This window comes from Vicia villosa, linkage group LG2 (genome assembly GCF_029867415.1).
Source record: "Vicia villosa cultivar HV-30 ecotype Madison, WI linkage group LG2, Vvil1.0, whole genome shotgun sequence".
Taxonomy (NCBI): domain Eukaryota; kingdom Viridiplantae; phylum Streptophyta; class Magnoliopsida; order Fabales; family Fabaceae; genus Vicia; species Vicia villosa.
Window position 1 is genome coordinate 226,363,067 of NC_081181.1, and position 22,489 is coordinate 226,385,555.

The 22,489-nt window shown below is 36.9% G+C and overlaps 1 protein-coding gene across 1 annotated transcript; it reads left to right on the forward strand.

The window, feature by feature from the left end:
* Positions 1–12,846: 12,846 nt before the first annotated feature.
* Positions 12,847–20,666, forward strand: LOC131651501 (uncharacterized). The gene is made up of 3 exons (XM_058921161.1): positions 12,847–13,616; positions 13,791–16,562; positions 20,576–20,666. The coding sequence occupies exons 1-3, from the start codon at positions 12,847–12,849 to the stop codon at positions 20,664–20,666; spliced, it is 3,633 nt and encodes a 1,210-aa protein (XP_058777144.1).
* The last annotated feature ends 1,823 nt before the right edge of the window (positions 20,667–22,489 follow it).

Sequence of the window (22,489 nt, forward strand, 5' to 3'; positions counted from 1 at the left end):
ACGCCTTGGCTACTCTATCTTCCATGTTCAAAGTCAATCATTGGAACGATATGCCTACAGTCAGAATTACGCGCCTTGAAAGGCCCGCCAATGTGTTTGCAACTGAAGCAGTCATCGATGATAAACCGTGGTTCCACGACATCAAACGCTTCCTTCAAACTCAAGAGTACCCGCTTGGGGCATTAAACAAAGACAAGAAAACTCTAAGGAGACTTTCTGGCAGTTTCTTCCTGAACGGAGACGTGCTATACAAAAGAAACTTCGACATGGTTTTGTTCAAATGCGTGGATAGACACGAAGTAGACATGTTAATGCATGAAGTGCATGAAGGGTCCTTTGGAACTCATTCAAATGGGCATGCAATGTCCAAGAAAATATTAAGAGCAGGATACTATTGGTTGACAATGGAATCTGACTGTTACAAACACGTGAAGAGATGTCACAAGTGCCAGATCTACGCAGATAAGATCCATGTACCGCCGACTCTACTCAACGTTCTCTCATCTCCGTGGCCTTTCTCCATGTGGGGTATCGACATGATTGGAATGATCGAACCAAAAGCTTCAAACGGTCATCGTTTCATCTTGGTAGCAATTGATTACTTCACTAAATGGGTCGAAGCAGCATCTTACGCCAATGTTACAAGACAAGTGGTTGTGAGATTTATCAAGAATAACATCATTTGCCGATATGGTATTCCCAGCAAGATCATTACTGACAATGGTTCGAACTTGAATAACAAGATGATGAAAGAATTGTGTGAGGAATTCAAGATTGAGCATCATAACTCTTCTCCTTACAGGCCAAAAATGAACGGCGCCGTCGAAGCTGCCAACAAAAACATTAAGAAGATCGTCCAGAAAATGGTCGTCACTTACAAAGACTGGCATGAAATGCTGCCATTTGCTTTACATGGGTACCGTACTTCAGTGCGTACTTCAACAGGGGCAACTCCTTTTTCTCTAGTATACGGCATGGAAGCTGTGCTCCCCGTAGAAGTTGAAATACCATCAATGAGAGTCCTCATGGAGACTAAGTTATCAGAGGCTGAATGGTGTCAAAGCAGATACGATCAGTTGAACTTAATCGAAGAAAAACGTATGACTGCTCTATGCCATGGACAGTTATACCAAGCAAGGATGAAACAAGCTTTCAACAAAAAGGTTCGACCTCGTGAATTTCGAGAAGGCGACCTCGTGCTTAAAAAGATCTTGTCTTTTCAACCGGATTCTAGGGGCAAATGGTCTCCTAATTACGAAGGCGCGTATGTTGTCAAAAGAACATTTTCTGGCGGCGCCATGACTCTTGCAACCATGGATGGTGATGAACTCCCACATCCTGTGAATGCTGATGCAGTCAAGAAATACTTTGTCTAAAAAAGAACAAAAGAACAGCTCGGTAAGTCGAAAACCCGCAAAGGGCGACTTAGGCAAAAATGAGCGTCTCGGCGGATTGAAAACCCGAAAGGGCGGTCCAGGCAAAAATTAGAGACAATAAACAGAAAAAATTCATCCTGGTAGATTGAAAACCTGAAAGGGCAATCTAGGCAAAAATTAGGGATTTATGACAAAGTAACTGCATCAGTCTGTACTTCGTCACCTGAGGAGTCTTTTTCCATCAAAGGATCTTCGATCAAATCATCACCAATCTGAAGCAACAAACACAGTTGGAACTCAAAGTTGTTAAGGGGATAGTGGTTATTGCTTTCAATGTAGCCTTTTCCGCATAATTACCATTTCCAACTTTTGTAAATACTCTATGGAATCACGCCTTTAGCTGGTTTCCATCCTATTAAATAAATTTGAGCCTTGTGCCCATTTGTTTGCAAATCTCTAATTTCTTTTAGCTTGCAAAATGACGCTTTAATTGTGTTATTTACTTTTGAAAAAAAGAAAAAAAAAGTTTTAAATGAATTTACTTCACTTTTCTTTTTCAAAATAAAAGCGAAATTTTCCTTTGAGTTGTGAACAACGGAAGGAACATCAACAGCTATCTCCATAGGAAGAAGCTCTTCTATCCCCAGTGAAAAAGCTCTTTTATCCCCAGTGAAGAAGGTCTTTTATCCCCAGTGACGAAGATTTCCAATCTCCAGTGAAGAAGCTCTTCCATTTCAGTAAAGATGCTTATCTTCCCCAGAGAAGTTTAAAGCACGCAACACCATTCATCACCCGTGTTATCTACACCATTTATCAAGTATCTGGTTGAATTGCGACGTCGGTCCCTCTCCAGTATATACTCTTTTGTCTGTCAGTCTCGTCAGCATGCATGCTACATTCATGACATTCATCATTCATACATATTTGCATCATTTATGCATTCTTGCATTTTTCAATATTTGCTTCAAATCACTTGTTTAGGATATATCTATCCCAAAGAAAGAGAAAAAAAAGAAAAAGAAAAAGAAACAGGTATGGGCGTGTCATCTCTCTAGTAGGTTGTCCCCATAAGCAGAAAAGAACATCTTCTTTTTCCAGTTCCCCACTGAGATCATTCCTCGTGGAAGAAGGTTGCTTTAGTTTCTCCTTTCAAAACAAAGGAGGAGATCCCCAGTTGAGTTCATTCCTCATGGGTGCAAAGTCTTGTTTGACTATTTCTTTCCAATTCATTCTTGGTCAGAACCCTGTCTTTACCAAAGATTCAAATTCCGATTCCTCAAACAGAGTCGTGAAAAACAGACAATAAGCAATAGCCTCATCTTCTGAGCAGCTCATGTCTCTTCCGAAAGTTTTCTTTTCCTCTCAAGGAAATCAATCATGAAGACCATTTGACAATCAGGGCCTTATTGCTGTTCACAAGGCTGAATAACCAGTAATTTCCCTAACAAAGTCTCCAGAATCATTTTATCACTTGGCTGATAATTGATCATGTCTTCAGAACCACTATCACGAAGCTGGTAGTCGGTAATCCTTTTGTTCTGGTTATATTATTAACATGTCTATCACAAGGCTGATAGTCGGTAATATTAACCGAACCTTTGAAACTCTCTTTACCACGACAAGTCTATCACCATGCTGGTAGTCGGTAACACAGTTTCATACCTTTCACCTTCGCATTATTAAACAAGTCTATCCCTGTGTTGATAGTCGATAATGTCGATAGGTAAGCTTTTCTTACAAAGCTATCATTCCCCGGTGAAGCATACACTTGCTTTCCCGAAAAGAACAAAAATGGATTCTCTTCCTTAAAACGGATTGAGACATCCTTCCCAATCTCTTTTCCCCAGCGGAGTCAGTTTTGATATCCCTCGGTAAAGATATCCTTGCATCATTCGCAATTTTGGTATCTTAGGTCCAAAATTTGCGTCTTCTGATATTTAAGTCTCTTCCACACTATCAAAACGAAGATTTTCAATCTTCATATCTCAGGTTGAAGAAACTTAAATAGGGGCATCTGTCATACCCCAATTTTTGACCTAAGATACCACCTCATATCATTTGCATATGCATCATTTGCATCTCTAACAAATTGCATAGCTTGTGTTTGCTACTTGTGACTCAGCAGGGTTTAATCAAGAAACCACTCATCAGTACAAGTAACAATCAACTAGGGTTTTGTTCTCCCTTCATTTCAAATGAATTATCTTCATCAACAATCAACATTTGGTCCTTAGAGATTCATTTCAACAAGCTCAAAGACTTTGAATCGACTGAATTAGGGTTTTGACTGAAGACAGCATACTCCTGACTTTTGCTCAGGATTTGACCTAATGACTTGGGACATGACCTCAAGACCCCAAGTGCATCATTTTGACCTAATCCATTGGCTCAGAACATCTCCTATACAAAGATTGATCAGACAAATCCTCAGAATCAGGGTTTTGAACTATCAGGGACTGAAATCAGGGATCACATTTGGGAAACCCTAAAAACCCCCAGGAAGTCAATCAAAGGTTTCAATCATCCTCAAATAATCCCTATGACAATATCCAATGGAAATTGCATCTCAATTCAAGATCCACAGTCATCAATTTCATCAGGTCGACAATTAGGGTTTTTGACCTAATTCACTGAGCAACTGACTTTTTAATCAGGACATGGTGCCACAACTCAAACCATGGCTCAATATCCTCTAATGCTTCAATGTAATCCATTCATACTATTCATTTGATGAGGATAGCCTGTTTCACTTGAAATCTCAAGAAACGCGATTCGTCTGAAAAAGTCAACTGTACAAGATCACCATTGACTTTTGGGGAATTTTGGTCAACCATGACTTTTGAAGTTTTGAATCATCAATATATGATATGAGAAGTCATTTGATCAAGAAAAATCAAGAAAATCAATCAAGAATCAAAAGTCAAAAGTTTGACTTTTCATACTTAGAAAAATTTCTAAGTGTTTTTCAATGGTTTTTTCCAAACTTTGGAAGGGAATTTCTCAAAATTTCACCTACAAACTGAAAAAAACTTCCAACATGAAAGTTGTAGATTTTGATCCAATAAACAACTTTGACACATATAATTTTTTTCCATAAGATCAACCATTTAAGAGATATGGTGCTTCAAAGTTGGTACTTTTTGAAAACTTCACTTGAAATCTCATTTTTCTCAAAGTTCATGGATCTTTTTCACCCATTTCCTTAAAGGTCTTGAAGAAACTTTCAACTAGGGTTTTGAAGTATGCAACATGAGCTTTCCAAAATGTCCAAGAGCATGAAAAAATATGGAGTGTAGCTATGGTTTTGAATTATGCATTTAGTGATCATTTTCACTTGAATTTTCACCATTTTTCACTAAGTTTCAAGACTACATGACCTATAATTCAAGTGATGACACACCAAAGCAATGATTGAGAGATATTTTCTGGTTTAAGATCAGATAGGAAAGAGATAAGAAGCTTGGCCAAAATAACCATGGTTTAGTTACTTTAACCATTTGCATTTAATGTGAAAGATTCCATTTTATCTCTTAAGCCAAATCATCATTCTTGAGGCAACTTGCAAGAGCTCTTCATTCAGAATCCTTGGCCTATAAATAGAGGTTCAAATCACTCTTCAATTCACACCAAAACCTCACAATTATAGGTTTTCTCTCTTCTTTCTTGAATTGCAAGTTTCATAGTTTTCAAAGAGGTAGAAAACTCAACCTCCAAACCCTTTGAGTTATGGCCAAAGTGATGGTTCTAACATCTCATAAACATCAAATATGATGTGTTTGAACCACTCACACACCCCAAATCACCCCAAAACTCAGATTCACTTTTCAACCTCCATATGAACATCAAATGAGCCTTATCATGCCAAAATCCACACAAGCTCATTTCTGTCCAAACTAATGCTTCAAACACATTCCATATATCATATATGAGCTATACCAATCATCATCCATGACCTGAAACACCTCCATCTTCAAATTCGATTCACTCTTGAAGCTTATGCAGGTCGGGTACCATGGCTATGCTCAGATGAATTCAGATGGTTCCAAGCATCCAGACACCTTCCATAAGGTCCATTGAAGCTATCCAGATCATCAAACAACTTCTGTAACACCTCTATTGCAGAATTCGATTCTCAGTTGGCCGTTTTTAAAGGTAAGCTCTCTTGAACTTCAAACTCATACATACATGCATCATAAATGAAAAATTGAGTTGCTATCTTGTTTCTGCACTATCACTGATCAATAGCCCTCAATCAATTTCACAATTCATCAATTATACACGATTTCAGATTGAATCATAGAATTAGGGTTCTTCGTGTTCATCACAAAATTGATCACCTTAGAGCAAAAATAAATGAATTATGAGGGCACCATCGTGATCCTTGTGAAAAACCGAGTGAATTAGACCCTTCACTTGATCAAAACAATCCAGTTTCAAAGATTTTCAAAATCAAATGGGGATGGTTGTTCTTGGCGCGCTTTTTGTTCAGAAAGTTCAAATTTTCGTTTCTTAATATAATTAAATGGAAGCGTATGAATAACAAGCTGCGCGCGCAGCTCAGTTGGCAAGTGTTTTGAGTTGTGAGAGAGAGGGCGTGGGTTCAAACCCTGGCAGGGCCAAAACATTTTTTTTTGACACTATTTTCTTTCATTTTCTTTAACAACTTCACCAATTAATTTAACCAATCAAAATTCATTATTTTTTCTTCATTTTTTACACACTTCTTATTTAATATACCTATTTTGACAATATCAAAAAAAATCACAAAAAAAGATTTATTTAATATACTTTTAATTAGGTTTAAAATGACATGTTTTTAGGTATTTTCAAATACTTTAAATATTGTTTTATTTGATTTTTTCAAACTTAATTACTTGTAAATATTTTTTGTGATCAAACCCTAATCACTTGGGTCTTAATTAAGCATTAAAACTTGTTTTCAACTTAATTAAGTTAATTTTTCTCATATTCAAATCGTTTTAAAACGAGCGATCGCGATTCTTTTCAAAACAATAAACCATTCCTTTTTGACTAAATCTTTTTGACTAATCAATTGATTTTCAAAACGAAGTGGGGCCTCTCGAATATTAGAGAGTGTAAGTCCCATTTCTTTTCTTTTTGTACAGTTTGTTTTTTTCTTTAAACAATAAAACTTCAAAACAAAAATCTTTTCAAAACAATTTTCAAATCATTTTCAAAACCATCCACCCTGTTTTATGAAAATAAAACAGGGGCCTCTCGAATATTAGAGAGTGTAAGTCCCATTTCTTTTCTTTTTGTACAGTTTTTCTTCAAACAGAATAAACTTTCAAAACAAACTTTCAAACAGTTTTACAAAAGCGAAACCTCGCGTCTGTAAATAAAAACAATCAACCATGTTTTGTAAATAAAACACGGGCCTCCACGTAGGTATAAGTCCCAAGCCCTTTTGTACATACCCATTCCTGTACATGAAATTAGGTATTTCATTGTACACACACATTTTTGTACATATCTCGATCAATTTGATTTTTAACTTTAAATAACAAACCAAAAATGAAGGTTTCTTTAAATCTTCCCAAAAATACCATGGGCCTCCATGTAGGTATAAGTCCCAAGCCCTTTTGTAAATACCTGTTTACATAGCTTTGAATAAACTCAAGCGGACCTCTTCCCGAGTGTAAGTCCCGAGCCCCTGTGTAAACAAATGGATCATGCTTACAGGTATATTTCCTTCATAAACTCCATTATATACACACACTTTGTCATATATAACTGTTCATATAACTGTTCATATTTGTTCATGTACTTGTGCATATTTGTTTGTACTTGTTCATACTTGTGATTGTGTTATATACTTGTTCAACTTAGTACAACACTAGGTTCCCCATAGCCTCCTATTGGGCTTCGTGCAAAGAATCTCCACTAGTTTAGGTTAGGACATAGAGTATGGTTTCCCGGTGAAATCGCTCTAAGAGCTCAGACCAACTATACCATGCCTCCCCTTGGGCTTTGTACAAACGAGTGACCCTCCCATAGCCTCCTCTTGGGCTTACAATGCAAGGACCCTGGATTGTCCCTCCCATAGCCTCCTCTTGGGCTTACAATGCAAGGACCCTCGGATAGCCTCCTCTTGGGCTTCGTACAAGGACCCACGGGCTTCTTATAAGCATCCCCAATATCAAAATCAAATACCCTAGGAGATTAGACATTTTTCATCTCTATGCTAGGAGTATCTCTTTTATATCATCACAAACAATCAATCAATCAATCAAACTTTTTTGCCATAAGGCTGGCTAATCAATCAAACCTTTTTGCCACAAGGCTGGCTAATCAATCAAACTGTTTTACCACCGTACTGGATGATTAATCAAAGTTTTTGTCACAAGGCTGACTTCATTGAAACTTTTGCCACAAGGCTGGCTGATTAATCAAAGTTTTTGTCACAAGGCTGACTTCATTGAAACTTTTGCCACAAGGCTGGTTAAACAAAAACATCTTTATCATTCTAAGCACCCTAAGTGGCATGGCCCCGGGCTTATAATGAAAAGATTTTCAAACAAAATCAAATGGATGTATGTGATGATATAGATTAGATACATCTAGCATTTAGACGACATTTGTCTATTTTCCTTTGCTTCCACTAGCATAAGTGGGAACTACGATTGCTCTGACTTTCTCAACATCCCTTTGAGAATACGTAGGCACAAGGTCGATCCTTGGCGAGCAAAATAAAACAAAAAAAACCATTCAAACCTTAGCACCCGTAGACCCGAGCTACAGATGCTCTGATTCCCTCTAAGGGATATGTATGCAGAGGATCGCGATGATCTTTGCGAGCATAATCAAACAAACACCTTAGGTCCCACCTATTTCACAAGAACCTCTCAAGAATGGAATAAATAAAACAAAGAAACCTATAGAGTACTATAGATACGTTGGGTGCTAATACCTTCCCTTCGTATAACCAACCCTCTTACCCAAGATCTCTCCCCCACTTTTAAGGTTATTGCAACTTTTTTCCTTTTCCTCTTTTGGAAATAATAAAAAGTTTGGTCCGTACAAAAGAAAAATCATTTTTTTTGAGCACTCGAGCCCAAAGAAGGCATCAGGTGTCTCATCCCAAAAAAGACAACGATTTTTCCCCGCGACAAAGACATGTCACAAGTCAACAACATCAAATTGATCCATTATCTGCCGAATGTTTATCACCATAACTGACAGCTCGAGCTTCCATTTCCTTCTTCTAGCAATGATATCAACCGCTATCTTAGAATCCGATTCAACCTCAATTCTTCGATAATCGAGATCCTTAGCCAAACGTAATCCTATAAGAATACTCCATAATTCAGCTACCAAAGCGTTGCAATGCCCTATGCCTCTAGAAAAGCCCCCACGCCAAGCACCAAACTCATCTCAAATAATACCGCCGCAACCCGATATCCCAGAAGCATCATGCGCTCCATCTACATTCACTTTCATAAAAGACACCATTGGCGGCATCCACTTAACAAACTCCTCAACCTGCTCCCGTTCCATAATCCTCTAATTTATTAGCATTGCTTCATTATAATCTTTCACGCGTTTGTCAATAATCTCATGAGGATATAAAGGTCTCCAATAGCTATCCACATGCAATTCTTTATTTCTCCAACTCCAAATCATATGGCATATGGTTGCCCATAGATTTCTCCAATCCTCCTCTACATGAATCCTTTTGTCTAAATTAATGTCGATCCAGTTGTTCCAGTTCGCCTGAAAAAACAAATTTGCAATGATGTTTGGAACTCTATTAGCCCATACCTTTCTCACCATCTTTCAAACATACACGTTTCTAAATAGTTAAGAGATTAAAATAACTATTTTTTTTCAACCGAGATGACAATTTTCATTATACTATGATTCATTTAGTTCTGAGTAAATTGAAACGGTTCTGTTCGAGTGCATTTTTACTATGGTTTTGTTCGGTTCAGTTTAATTAAGTTCAATTTTTTTAGTAAACTATACCATGAACATTCTTAGAATTAACTGTCATAACAAACTAATTAAATTAAATCGAAAAAACATTCTAATCTCATCGATATAACATTTTTAAGTCACTTCACAATATTCTAAACTATCATATTTAAAAATTAAAACTTCAAACTTAATTGAACCATCAATCAACAATTTCCCATAATGATTATAGAAAGTTTGAGAGGGAAATCATTAGCAAATATGTGAGATCCTTTTGATGTTATCCAATCAATCATTAACTTGAATTATTAGCAAACCCAACTTAAATTTGTTAAAACACATATTTGATACACTACTATAAAACGCGTTAACAATAACGCCATGGTAACCACAGTTCTTCACTATACCGTGGTGACATCCTTAAAATAAGGCGCTTCCATATTATTTATGTTTTTTGATTAAAAACTATTTGTATATAACAGCAGTCGAGCAGCCAACCGTGGTAAAACCATCAAGGCTTCATGGGTTCGAACCTCAACGTCATCATATATATTATTTCTTTAGGGTCTGTTTGGTTCAAATGAGGGTGAGGAGAGGGGAGGGGAGGGGAGAGATTTTAATGAAGGGAAAGGAAGGGAAGGGAAGGGGAGGAGAAGTGAGGGAATTTTTTTAATTATATATATATATATATATATATATATATATATATATATATATATATATATATATATATATATATATATATATATATATATATATATATATATATATATATATATATATATATATATGTTTGGTTCAAAAGAGAGGAGGAGAGGGGAATGGAGAAATTTTAATGAAAAATATGTTTAGTTCACAAGGGGAGGAGAAGAATTTTATTAACAAATTACATTTTTATCCTTATAATCTTATATGAATTATAAGATATTCAAAAATTGAAAAATTCACAAATATTTTTTGGTAATAAGACATGCATAAATAATTAAACAAAAACATTACATTGTTGAGTGATTAAAAAAAATTACAATTTATTATGTAAAAAATCAAATACACTTCATTAATAATATAGTTCTCTCACAAGAATTAAACTATGTGTTCATAACAATTTTTAAATTGTGATGAACCATCTAATAAAATAAATACATAAAATAACTTATAATTAAATAATAGAAACATAAAAAAAAATATTATATATTTTATATATAATTTATATAACTTATATTAAATATCAGAATATTTTTATTATTAAATATTATATAATTTAGATTAAATAATAAAAAACAAAAAAATTAATTTAAAGGTGGAGAACAATTATAATAAATTGGTGAAAGTAACATAGTAAAAAAGAGAATCAGTAGTACAAAAGAAAATGAATAATTTTGAAATATTAAAATAAAACCGAGGATATTATAGTAATTATAATAATTTTTTAAATATCATAGTTCAGATTTCCTCCCTTCCCCTCCTCTCCAAATCTCCTCAATTTGGGAACGCAAAAAGTGTGTTTTGGAGGGGTTTTGCTCCCATCTCATTCCCTCCTCTCATAAAATATGAACCAAACGCATTTAATTAAAAATATTCTCTCCCCTCCCCTCCATCTATCCCGAACCAAACACACCTTTAATGTTAAGGCACATTTTTTCTTTTTTACTTAAAAAACTTAAAGGGATATGACTACGGTTGGTATATTCTACTGTTGAGATATATTTATGTAAGCGAATTAACTCTCACTTATTGACAGTAGTACCGTTTCCTTCACAATGGAACCCTAGCGCCCATTTGTTCTCTTCTTCTTCGTCATTCACCGTGAATCTTATGTTTCATACATTAAGGTATTCTTCTTCTTACATCTTCACCACTAGCCATTATCTCGTTTGTTGCATGTTGTTTTTGTTGATTAATTGTTCTATTTTTTTTAGATTTGTCTTCACTACCTTAACAAAGACCATATTTTGGCTATGGTACATATTGTTTGTGTAGCTATGAAAAAAAGTACAAGAAGCATGAAGCTATGATGGAAACTTCATCCACCTTGTATTTTTGATCATGACTTCACAAACAGGATATTTTTCATGGTTATTGAAGAAACAACAGAAACAAACTTCATATATATAGTTTGAGATACAATGAGAAGAAATATAAGAAGTATGAGGTTGTTGTGTAAGCTTCTTCCTCCTTATATTTCTTTTTCATTGCCTCACAAACTAGATGAACTTCAAAATTGATTCCTATTCCACGATTAGTTTCAATAAAAGGTGCGTCCTGGAAATTTATAATATATCTTTTTCATTGCTCAAAAGTTTATAATATTTGGTTCTGTTATATGATGCTCTTTGAGTTTATTATATTCTATGGAGATTGTTTGTTTCACTAACCTTTCATTGAAAATACATCTATTTAAATTGACATAGAAACTTATAATATGAAAATTAAGTTCTATTTAAAAATCAACTTATATAAATCAATGTTTTCCGGATTGCTTGCATCTCATCATTCAGTTCACGCTCTTTAGCATCTAGAATGTGATTCAATGACCTGATTCCTTCATTACATCGATATCTTTTCTTATAGTGTAATTTGAATAAAATCTAATTATTGGCTAAGTCTACCTCATTATTGTCACTTACCATCGTGATTGTTATGATGGTAAGTTATCATAATAATCACGATGATAAGCAACGACAATGACTTAGACTCAGCTAATAAATAGATGTTGTTCAAATTAAACTAGAATCGAAGGAATCAATGCAATGAAGGAATCATACTATTGAACCACATTTTATGTGTTAAAGAGCAGAAAATGAATGATGAGAGGCATGCAATTCGGAAAACAATGGTTTGTTTATGTTGGTTTTCAAGAATAGTTTAATTTTCAGATTATATACTTCTTCATTAATTTGAGTGGTTGTATTTTTATAATGAGGTGTATGGAAAAGCAAGCAATCTACGTAGTATATAATAAACTTTGGCTACTTACCACAACGATTATCTAATGTAACCGTGGTGAATTATAATTTATGTTCCAAAATATCGCTGTTGAGAACCGAACATGGGACCATTAGTTCTATCACAACGGTTTGTTTAACTAACCGTTCCAAGACCGTGATTGAAAGTAACACATTTACGATAATACTCTACATAACAACGTCTGGACCCGTGGGATTATATGTACTTTCCAACCGTTGTTAAATGAGTTTTCCGTAGTAGTGTGTTAGGCCCAAACGAATCATGAGGAAGTCAGCATGGCTAAAAGACTACATTCATTAGTTAGTTAAATTAAGTTTTATTCTTCAAGTGGCTTAGGCCCATTAAGTTTTATATTCCTCCAAGTGGCTTAGGCCCATTAGTCTAGTCTTCTTCTAACCCTAGTATTTATATTGTAAGAGTGGCTTATGAAAAGATATATGAAATCAGACTTTTATTTCTCTTTCTTGTTTTTACGTTACTTTTCCTTGTGTGTGTTCAATGGTGAAACCCTAATAGGTTTAGCTGCAGAATTCTAACCTTATCATTGGTGCTTTCATCCCTTTCCTCAATGCCTCCTAAACCCTCTAACCCAACCCCCAAAGACCTTGAGGAGTCTATCCAACACACAAACCTCCGTTTGGATGACCTCATCCTCTCCAACAAATTTCTTGAATCAACCATGGAATCAAACAACCAGTCCATTACGGAGCAGCTGGATCAGATGGACAACAATCTTGAATCTCGTCTGATAGCGAGTTTTGCCGAACTCAGCTCCCTCATGACTCAGCAAGTGAGTCAACTTTTTGCCACTATGACATCCGCTGCACAGCCGCCTACATCCGCTGCACAGCCGCCTAGATCTACAGCAACAGGTATTTCTAATAGCATTTTAACACCAGCCAGCTCTGAAAATGTTGTTATTAGTACCTCTTTTCCTCTCTTACATGTACCACTACCTGTTAGCCAACCACTTTATCACGGCAGTTCATCAAACCACCAACTCTCCACACCACCATCACCGCCATCTCTCTCATTTCCCCAAACACAACCCACGGTCCAACCCTTACGCCCTCCTTTTTCAACCTATCAAACCTCACCTTTTCTTAACCAACCTAACCAACCAACCCAACAATCACACCTTTTTTCCCCATTTTTGCAACAACCTACTCAACCCCAACATTCCGCTAGACATCCTAAAATTGAACTCAGCGTGTTTGACGGTTCTAATGCTTTGGAATGGCTGTTCCAATCAGAACAGTTTTTTGGGTTTTATAACATTCCTATTGAAAATAGACTACCCATGGCTGCTTTCTATATGCGCGGAAACGCCCTCGGCTGGTACAAATACATGTTCCAAAACTAACAGTTAACAGATTGGACCAGTTTCGCAAGAGCTCTCGAATTGCGTTTTGGGCCATCGACCTACGAGAATCATCAGGCCCAACTCTTTAAATTACGGCAACATGGTTCGGTGGCAGAATATCAAACCAACTTTGAAAGAATTGGTAACAGGGTGATTGGACTACCACCCGAAGCTATGCTGAATTGTTTTATATCCGGGCTGATTCCAGAAATTAGGAATGAAATTGCAATACATCAACCATATTCCATTTCCCAGGCAGTGGGGCTTGCAAAGCTAATAGAAGCCAAACTCAAAGATTCAAAAACAAAATTCATTAAACATCCTCCCAGCGGTTCATTTCCCCACCCACCCTCACCAACAATTCCAAAACCTAACACCACCAACCCTCTCAACCCCCCTGTCCCTTCTACACCAACTAGTACAAATGGAAGCAATTCGACAAATCACTTCCCAATTCGCAGAATAACAGCGGCACAACGCGAAGAGCGTAGAGCTAAAGGACTTTGTTTTAATTGCGATGAGAAGTTTATTCCGGGCCATCGCTGTGCTGCTGGAAAATTCCTCTTACTAATGATTGACGAGGACAGCCCTAGTAACAATGAGAACGACAACGAAGGTTCCGAAACAGTTGATGATGTTAGCCATTCTGAAGAAACATACTTCCAGCTCTCCCCACAAGCCATTAGTGGTCAACTTTCCCCAAAGACTTTGAAATTTAAAGGCATTTTGGATGGGTTAAGTGTCACTGTCCTCATTGATACGGGGAGCACCCATAACATCCTTCAACCACGCATTGCTCAACATCTCAAAATTCCTACAAAACCTATTCCTAACTTTTCGGTCATGGTGGGTAATGGTTCTCAACTTAATTGTTCGGGTATATGCCCTGAAGTGCCTATTACTTTGCAACAACATTTATTTTTTATCCCCTTCTACTTACTACCTATAGAAGGCGCTGATGTTGTTTTGGGTATGCAATGGCTGCGAACTCTTGGGCCGCTCCTTGCTGACTTTTCCATTCCTAAGATCTCTTTTACATATAACCAGAAGGAAGTCACCATTACTGGTGAACCTAAAACGACCCCATCCCACTCATCCTACCAACAATTCTGCCACTTGCTCCATACAGACTCTATTGCTTCCATACACCTTTTACTATACCATCCTAACAATGTTTCCCCTTCCAACCCCGATTTCACTGCCAATCTCACTTCTGCACTTGACTTCCCTCAACCTACTCTACCTCGTGAAATCCAAACTGTCCTAGAAAACCATTCAACCATTTTTCAAACACCCAAAGGCCTACCCCCTTCCAGAATGCACGACCACCACATACCACTCAAACCAAATTCCACCCCAGTTAATGTAAAACCATACCGATATCCCCACTCACAAAAAGAAGCCATGACCGCAATTATATCAGACATGTTACGAGACGGCATCATTAAACCCAGCAATAGCCCATACTCTTCCCCTGTCTTACTCGTAAGAAAAAAAGATGGAACATGGAGGTTCTGCGTCGATTACCGTGCCCTAAATGCCATAACTATCCGTGACCGTTTTCCCATACCAACCATCGATGAACTCTTTGATGAGTTAGGTTCTGCTTCTTTGTTTACAAAGATTGACCTCAGGTCAGGCTATCACCAAATTAGAGTAACACCAGAAGACACACACAAGACAGCATTTAGAACCTTTGATGGGCACTATGAGTTTTTGGTAATGCCCTTTGGGCTGACTAATGCTCCTAGTTCCTTTCAAGCGGCGATGAATGATCTACTGCGCCCCTACCTACGTCGGTTTGTTTTAGTTTTTTTCGACGACATTCTAATTTACAGTTCATGCCTAGCTGATCATGTTCATCATTTGACATTGATTTTAACTTTACTTTCTACTAATCAATTTTTTGCTAAACTGTCAAAATGTGTGTTTGCTGTTTCAAAGGTTGATTATTTAGGTCATATTATCTCAGCTAACGGTGTAACCCCAGATCCATCGAAAATTCAAGCAGTTTTGGACTGGCCAAGGCCACGTTCTCTCACGACACTCAGGGGTTTTTTAGGCCTCACCGGCTTTTATAGACGATTTGTTCGTCACTACGCCTCTCACGCCGCTCCACTCACCGATTTGTTACGTTTCACTAAATTTACATGGAGTACAACAGCAGATACAGATTTTACAACATTAAAGAAAAAAATGACTGAAACTCCCGTGCTCGCCCTTCCTGATTTCTCAAAGACCTTCATTCTGGAAACTGATGCTTCAGCAGTGGCTATCGGAGCAGTCCTTTCTCAAGACAACCATCCCTTGGCGTTCTTCAGTAAGAAAATGTGTAACAGAATGCAAGCTTCTTCAGTTTATGTCCGGGAGATGTATGCAATTACGGAAGCTGTTAAAAAATGGCGTCAGTACTTAATCGGCCGACATTTTCATATATTCACTGACCAAAAGAGTTTGAAAAATTTATTGGTCCAGACAATACAAACTCCAGAACAACAAAAGTGGGCTTCAAAATTACAAGGTTTCAGTTTTGATATTTTCTACAAACCTGGCAAGCACAATCAGGTTGCCGATGCCCTCAGCCGCAAACACACAGAAGACGAAGCCTTGTTTTTCTCCATCTCGTCCCCTATGCCCTTGTTACTCGAACAACTTCAACAGCACTACATCAAAGAGAAACATGGTATCGACCTATTAGCCAAATACAACTCAGATCCGAGTATGCAAGCACTATTCAGCTTTAAGAACAACATCCTATTCTACAAAGATAAAATCTACTTACCACAGATTCCAGACATCAAGGAAGCAATCCTGCAAGAATTCCACGCCACTCTAGTCGCCGGACATTCAGGGTTCAAACCAACTCTTTCTCGAATTGCATCATCATTCAATTGGCCTGGTATGCACAAGGATGTTAAAATGTATGTTCAGAGTTGTTCCATTTGCCAGAAGAACAAGTACCTACCAAAAAAAAAACAAGGCTTACTACAAACACTTCCAGTTCCAGAACAAGTGTGGGAAGACATAACTATGGATTTTATAACCCACTTACCGTCTTCTTTTGGTCACACGACCATCTGGGTCATTTGTGATCGACTGTCCAAGTTTGTTCACTTTATTGCGTTGCCTACCCATTTCACTGCTAAAGATCTCGCATCCAGGTTCTGTTCGGAGATCTGTAGGCTCCACGGTTTTCCAAAAACAATCATTTCGGATCGTGACCCTCTGTTCCTCAGTGCTTTTTGGAAGGAACTATTTCGTTTACAAGGAACAATCCTGAAACATAGTACTGCTTACCACCCGGAAACCGATGGACAAACAGAAGTGGTCAATAGAAGCTTAGAGACTTACCTACGTTGTTTTACGAGTGATCAACCACGAAAGTGGTTCAGCTTTCTTCACCTTGTTGAGTTCTGGTACAATTCATCGCTTCATTCAGCCATCGGCATTGTCGCGGGGAAAAATCGTTTGTCTTTTTTCGGGATGAGACACCTGATGCCTTCTTTGGGCTCGAGTGCTCAAAAAATGATTTTTCTTTTGTACGGACCAAACTTTTTATTGTTTCCAAAAGAGGAAAAGGAAAAAAGTTGCAATAACCTAAAAGTGGGGGGAGATCTTGGGTAAGAGGGTTGGTTATACGAAGGGAAGGTATTAGCACCCAACGTATCTATAGTACTCTATAGGTTTCTTTGCTTTATTCATTCCTTTGTTAGGGTGGAGGTTCTTGTGAAATAGGTGGGACCTAAGGTGTTTGTTTGATTATGCTCGCAAAGATCATCGCGATCCTCTGCATACATATCCCTTAGAAGGAATCAGAGCATCTGTAGCTCGGGGTCTACGGGTGCTAAGGTTTGAATGGTTTGAGGGAGAAGTTTTGTTTTGCTCGCCAAGGATCGACCTTGTGCCTACGTATTCTCAAAGGGATGTTGAGAAAGTCAGAGCAATCGTAGTTCCCACTTATGCTAGTGGAAGCAAAGGATAAGAGACAAATGTCATCTAAATGTTCGATGTATCTAATCTATATCATCACATACATCTGTTTGATTTTTGTTTGAAAATCTTTTCATTATAAGCCCGGGGCCATGCCACTTAGGGTGCTTAGAATGATAAAGATATTTTTGTTTGTTTAACCAGCCTTGTGGCAAAAACTTTCAATGAAGTCAGCCTTGTGACAAAAAGTTTTGATTAATCAGCCAGCCTCGTGGCAAAAGTTTCAATGAAGTCAGCCTTGTGACAAAAACTTTGATTAATCAGCCAGTACGGTGGCAAAACGGTTTGATTGATTAGCCAGCCTTGTGGCAAAAAGAAGTTTGATTGATTAGCCAGCCTTGTGGCAAAAAAGTTTGATTGATTGATTGTTTGTGATGATATAGAAGAGATACTCCTATCATAGAGATGATAAATGTCTAATCTCCTAGGGTTTTTTGATTTGGATATTGGGGATGCTTATAAGAAGCCCGTGGGTCCTTGTACGAAGCCCAAGAGGAGGCTATCCGAGGGTCCTTGCATTGTAAGCCCAAGAGGAGGCTATGGGAGGGACAATCCAGGGTCCTTGCATTGTAAGCCCAAGAGGAGGCTATGGGAGGGTCACTCGTTTGTACAAAGCCCAAGGGGAGGCATGGTATAGTTGGTCTGAGCTCTTAGAGCGATTTCACCGGGAAACCATACTCTATGTCCTAACCTAAACTAGTGGAGATTCTTTGCACGAAGCCCAATAGGAGGCTATGGGGAACCTAGTGTTGTACTAAGTTGAACAAGCACACATATCACACATATGAACAAACATGAACAAGTATGAACAAATATGAACAAATATGAACAATTATATATATGACAAAGTGTGTGTATATAATGGAGTTTATGAAGGAAATATACCTGTAAGCATGATCCATTTGTATACACGGGGCTCGGGACTCACACTCGGGGAGAGGTCCACTTGAGTTTATTCAAAGCTATGTAAACAGGTTTTTACAAGGGCTTGGGACTTATACCTACATGGAGGCCCATGGTATTTTTGGGAAGATTTAAAGAAACCTTCATTTTTGGTTTGTTATTCAAAGTTAAAAATCAAATTGATTGAGATATGTACAAAACGGTGTGTGTACAATGAAATACCTAATTTCATGTACAGGAATGGGTATGTACAAAAGGGCTTGGGACTTATACCTACGTGGAGGCCCGTGTTTTATTTACAAAACATGGTTGATTGTTTTTATTTACAGACGCGAGGTTTCGCTTTTGAAAAACTGCTTGAAGATTTGTTTGAAAAGTTTATTCTGTTTGAAGAAAAACTGTACAAAAAGAAAAGAAATGGGACTTACACTCTCTAATATTCGAGAGGCCCCTGTTTTATTTTCATAAAACAGGGTGGATGGTTCTGGAAAAAAAAGATGTGAGATTTATTGTTTTAAAAACAGTTTGAAAAGTATTGTTTTGAAAAAGTTTTCTGTACAAAGAAAAACTGTAAAAGGAAAAAAAGAGTGGGTCTTATACTCTCTAATATTCGAGAGGCCCCACTGTTTTGAAAAACAATGGATGATTTGAAAGTGAATTGATTACTGTTGTGAAAACAGTTGATTGAGTTTTAGGCTTACCTCGAAGAATGAGAAATCAGATTTTCTGAGTTTGAGGTGTTACCTTGATCTTCAGATGTTAGGCATCCACACCAGCAGAAAAGAACGTCAGATAAGTTCACAGCTTACAACATTCTTTGATCATCCAGTAATTGTTTAGGGACTGCTGCAGCAAATGGAAGACCAAACAAAACAGACAAATCCAAAAGACAACAGAGAAATAATCTCGAAGTCTTGGATGAAGTGAGAAAATTCAAGTGATGTGCAATAATAATCAAATAGAAATTTAAATGATTAACTACACAAGATAACATGAAAATATTAAATTCAAAAGAAAATTAATTCTAAAACAAGATATTTTTGTGATTTTTTTATGAAAAGAGAAAATAATTAGAAAACATAAACTAAAATATGCATCTAATATATTTTTTTGTTGTTTTTTATGAGAAGAAGAAAATAATTAGAAACATAAATAAAAATATGTATCTAAAATAAGGATTAGAAAAGAAATTAAAATCCTATATCTAATTAAAACATTAAGTCTTTTTTTATGAACAATTTTCTCAAAGAAAACTAAAAGAAAATAGTAAAAAACTAATGTTTGGGCCAGAGCTGTGGAATCTGGATTGCGGGTGCAGGCCCAAAGTGATATAGAACTGAAAATAAATTAAAAAAAAAAGAAGCTGGGCCGGACCGGGTCGGGTCAGTGTGACCCAGATCCGCCCATGCTACTAGTAAACCAAGGCTGGGTTTTATGAAACCCTAAACAGCAAAAGAGGCAACGCCTCTATCTCCTCTCCCTCACGTTTCTGAAAGAAAACAAAATTAGGAGGACAAACTTTCTCCCCTCTCGCAACGATCAACAACAACGAAACGACCCCCTTCTTGCTCTTGGCCTCTCTCATGATCACTCTCTCTCTCTTTCGTTTTGCTCGCGAGATGAACAACAACAACCAAGCAATCTTTCTCTCTCGCGGGTTCTCTCGGTAGAAGACAGTAACTTAAGCTCACTCTCGCGGTTCTATCTCAACCGTCCTTACCGTCGCGGTTCTCTCTTCCTCTCGTGGTCTCTCAACAAACTAGAACGATGGTGGAAGTTATGAAGGTGTGGAGGAGCTCACGGCGGCCATGGAAGAGAACAAAAGTCCAGGTATGTTTCTTTTTAACTCAGCTCTTAATCGTAGTAGGAACATGAATTATTCGGTTAAACCCCAAACTTACTACCACGATTATTCGTATTCAGACTCAATCAAACATACGAACCTAAAGCTAAGAAAAAATTACACATGGTTCTGTGCGATTTTTATGATGAATCTGTTGAAATGTTGAAGTTGATTTTCTGGTGATTTTTATGTTTACAGGAAAGCTAAAGTTCACAGCAACAATAATTTTAAGACCGAGAGTGTAGATGACTTACCTACGGCGAGGAGATTTTCGCCGGATCATTGTTGAAGGTATGTATCGATTCTGTTTCTGGAAATTATGCTGTGAATCTCTTGTTGTGATGCTGAATTGCTTGCAGCATCGGTGTTTTGATTGCAGGTGAGCAAGAACCTTCGATGATGTAGTTATTGCAACTGTTGTTGTTACTGAATCTTTGAACCTTATGCTTGTTGCTAGTTGTTAACAGCCTTGAATGGTAACTTGGTTACTAACAATTTTAGAATTGTTAATTGTAACAATTTTGAATTGTCACTAACAATTCTCCTAACACCTTTGCTTTTTGTTGTAGGCTTTTGATGAAGGTGATGCCATAACACCTCTTTGGATATTAAGGAGACTTGAAGATGATCTTCAAGTGGAAACCTTCCACCAAGGTATGAACTATTTCTTTACCTTTTTTCAAACTATGGAACTTTGAAAATTATGAAAAGAGAGAAGTGAGAAAGCTAGTAGTATAGTAGCTTTGGTGTGCTTTGTTGCAAAGGGAGAACTTCCTATTTATAGGCAAAGTTTAGGGATTTGTAAGGAATTAAGAAACTTGATTGGGAGGTTATGGTCATCTCAAGAATGAGAATAAGAATAAGAATATTCTTCATGATTGCAAGAATAAGAATATATTCCTTATGTCATTATCCAAAGATATTTCTTATGATATGAATCATGCAAGTGGAAGAAAAATCTCTCTTTGATCCCTCTTTTTTTTGTCTTGAATCATTTTGGGCTTTTGAATATTTTATTGAACTTTTTTTTGCTAATCTCACCCCTTTTTGTTTCTTTTTTTCATGTGACATGAGCATTCTTGATGAAAGCATGAAGAAATTTGATCTTGAAGAATGAAGACTTGAAGAATTCAAGAATTGCATTTGAAGTTTTATTTTTTCTTTTCCTTGTAATTCCAACTTTGTATGAATGAAACTTTGTATTCTTGCAAATGAATGGAATTTTGTAATTCTTGAATTTTGGATAAAGTCCACTTGTAATGCATTTGAAATTTAGAACTTCTTGAATGGAAAAATCCTTGAAGTAATGTGAAGAATGTTCTTGCACCAATGAACTTTTAATTCTTGAATTTATGGTTTAAAACCATACTTGAAATAATCTTTCAACAAATGGACTAAAAGATATTTCTTGCAATTTCGGTGAAATTTCCATGAATTGTTTCAAACTTGTACCAACTTTCAAATAATCCATAAGAAACAATTTTCTTTACCATGACGAATCCATAGGCCAAAATCTTGAAATAGATTTCAATCAAAACTCTTGAATCACACAAATGGAAATGGCGCACTTTATTTGAAGATGATTGAAACCTTTGAGTGACTTCCTGGGGATTTTTAGGGTTTCCCAAATGTGATCCCTGATTTCAGTCCCTGATAGTTCAAAACTTTAATTCTGAGGATTTGTCTGATCAATCTTTGTATAGGAGATGTTCTGAGCCAATGGATTAGGTCAAAATGATGTACTTGGGGTTTTGAGGTCATGTCCCAAGTCATTAGGTCAAATTCTGAGCAAAAGTCAAGAGCATGCTGTCTTCAGTCAAAACCCTAATTCAGTCGATTCAAAGCTGTTGAGTTTGTTGAAATGAATCTCTGAGGACCAAATGTTTATTGTTGATGAAGATAATTCACTTGAAATGAAGGGATAACAAAGCCCTAATTGATTGTTACTTGTACTGATGAGTGATTTCCTGATTAAATCCTGCTGAGTCACAAGTAACAAACACAAGCTATGCAATTTGTTAGAGATGCAAATGATGCAGATGCAAATGATATGAGGTGGTATCTTAGGTCAAAAATTGGGGTATGACAGATGCCCCTATTTAAGTTTCTTCA

Coding starts and splice junctions, on each gene's coding strand:
- LOC131651501 (XM_058921161.1), top strand. CDS start 12,847: ATGCCTCCTAAACCCTCTAACCCAACCCCCAAAGACCTTGAGGAGTCT. Junction 13,617..13,790: donor CGCGGAAACGCCCTCGGCTG/GTACAAATACAT, acceptor AATTGGTAACAG/GGTGATTGGACTACCACCCG. Junction 16,563..20,575: donor ATGCACAAGGATGTTAAAAT/GTATGTTCAGAG, acceptor TTATGTTTACAG/GAAAGCTAAAGTTCACAGCA.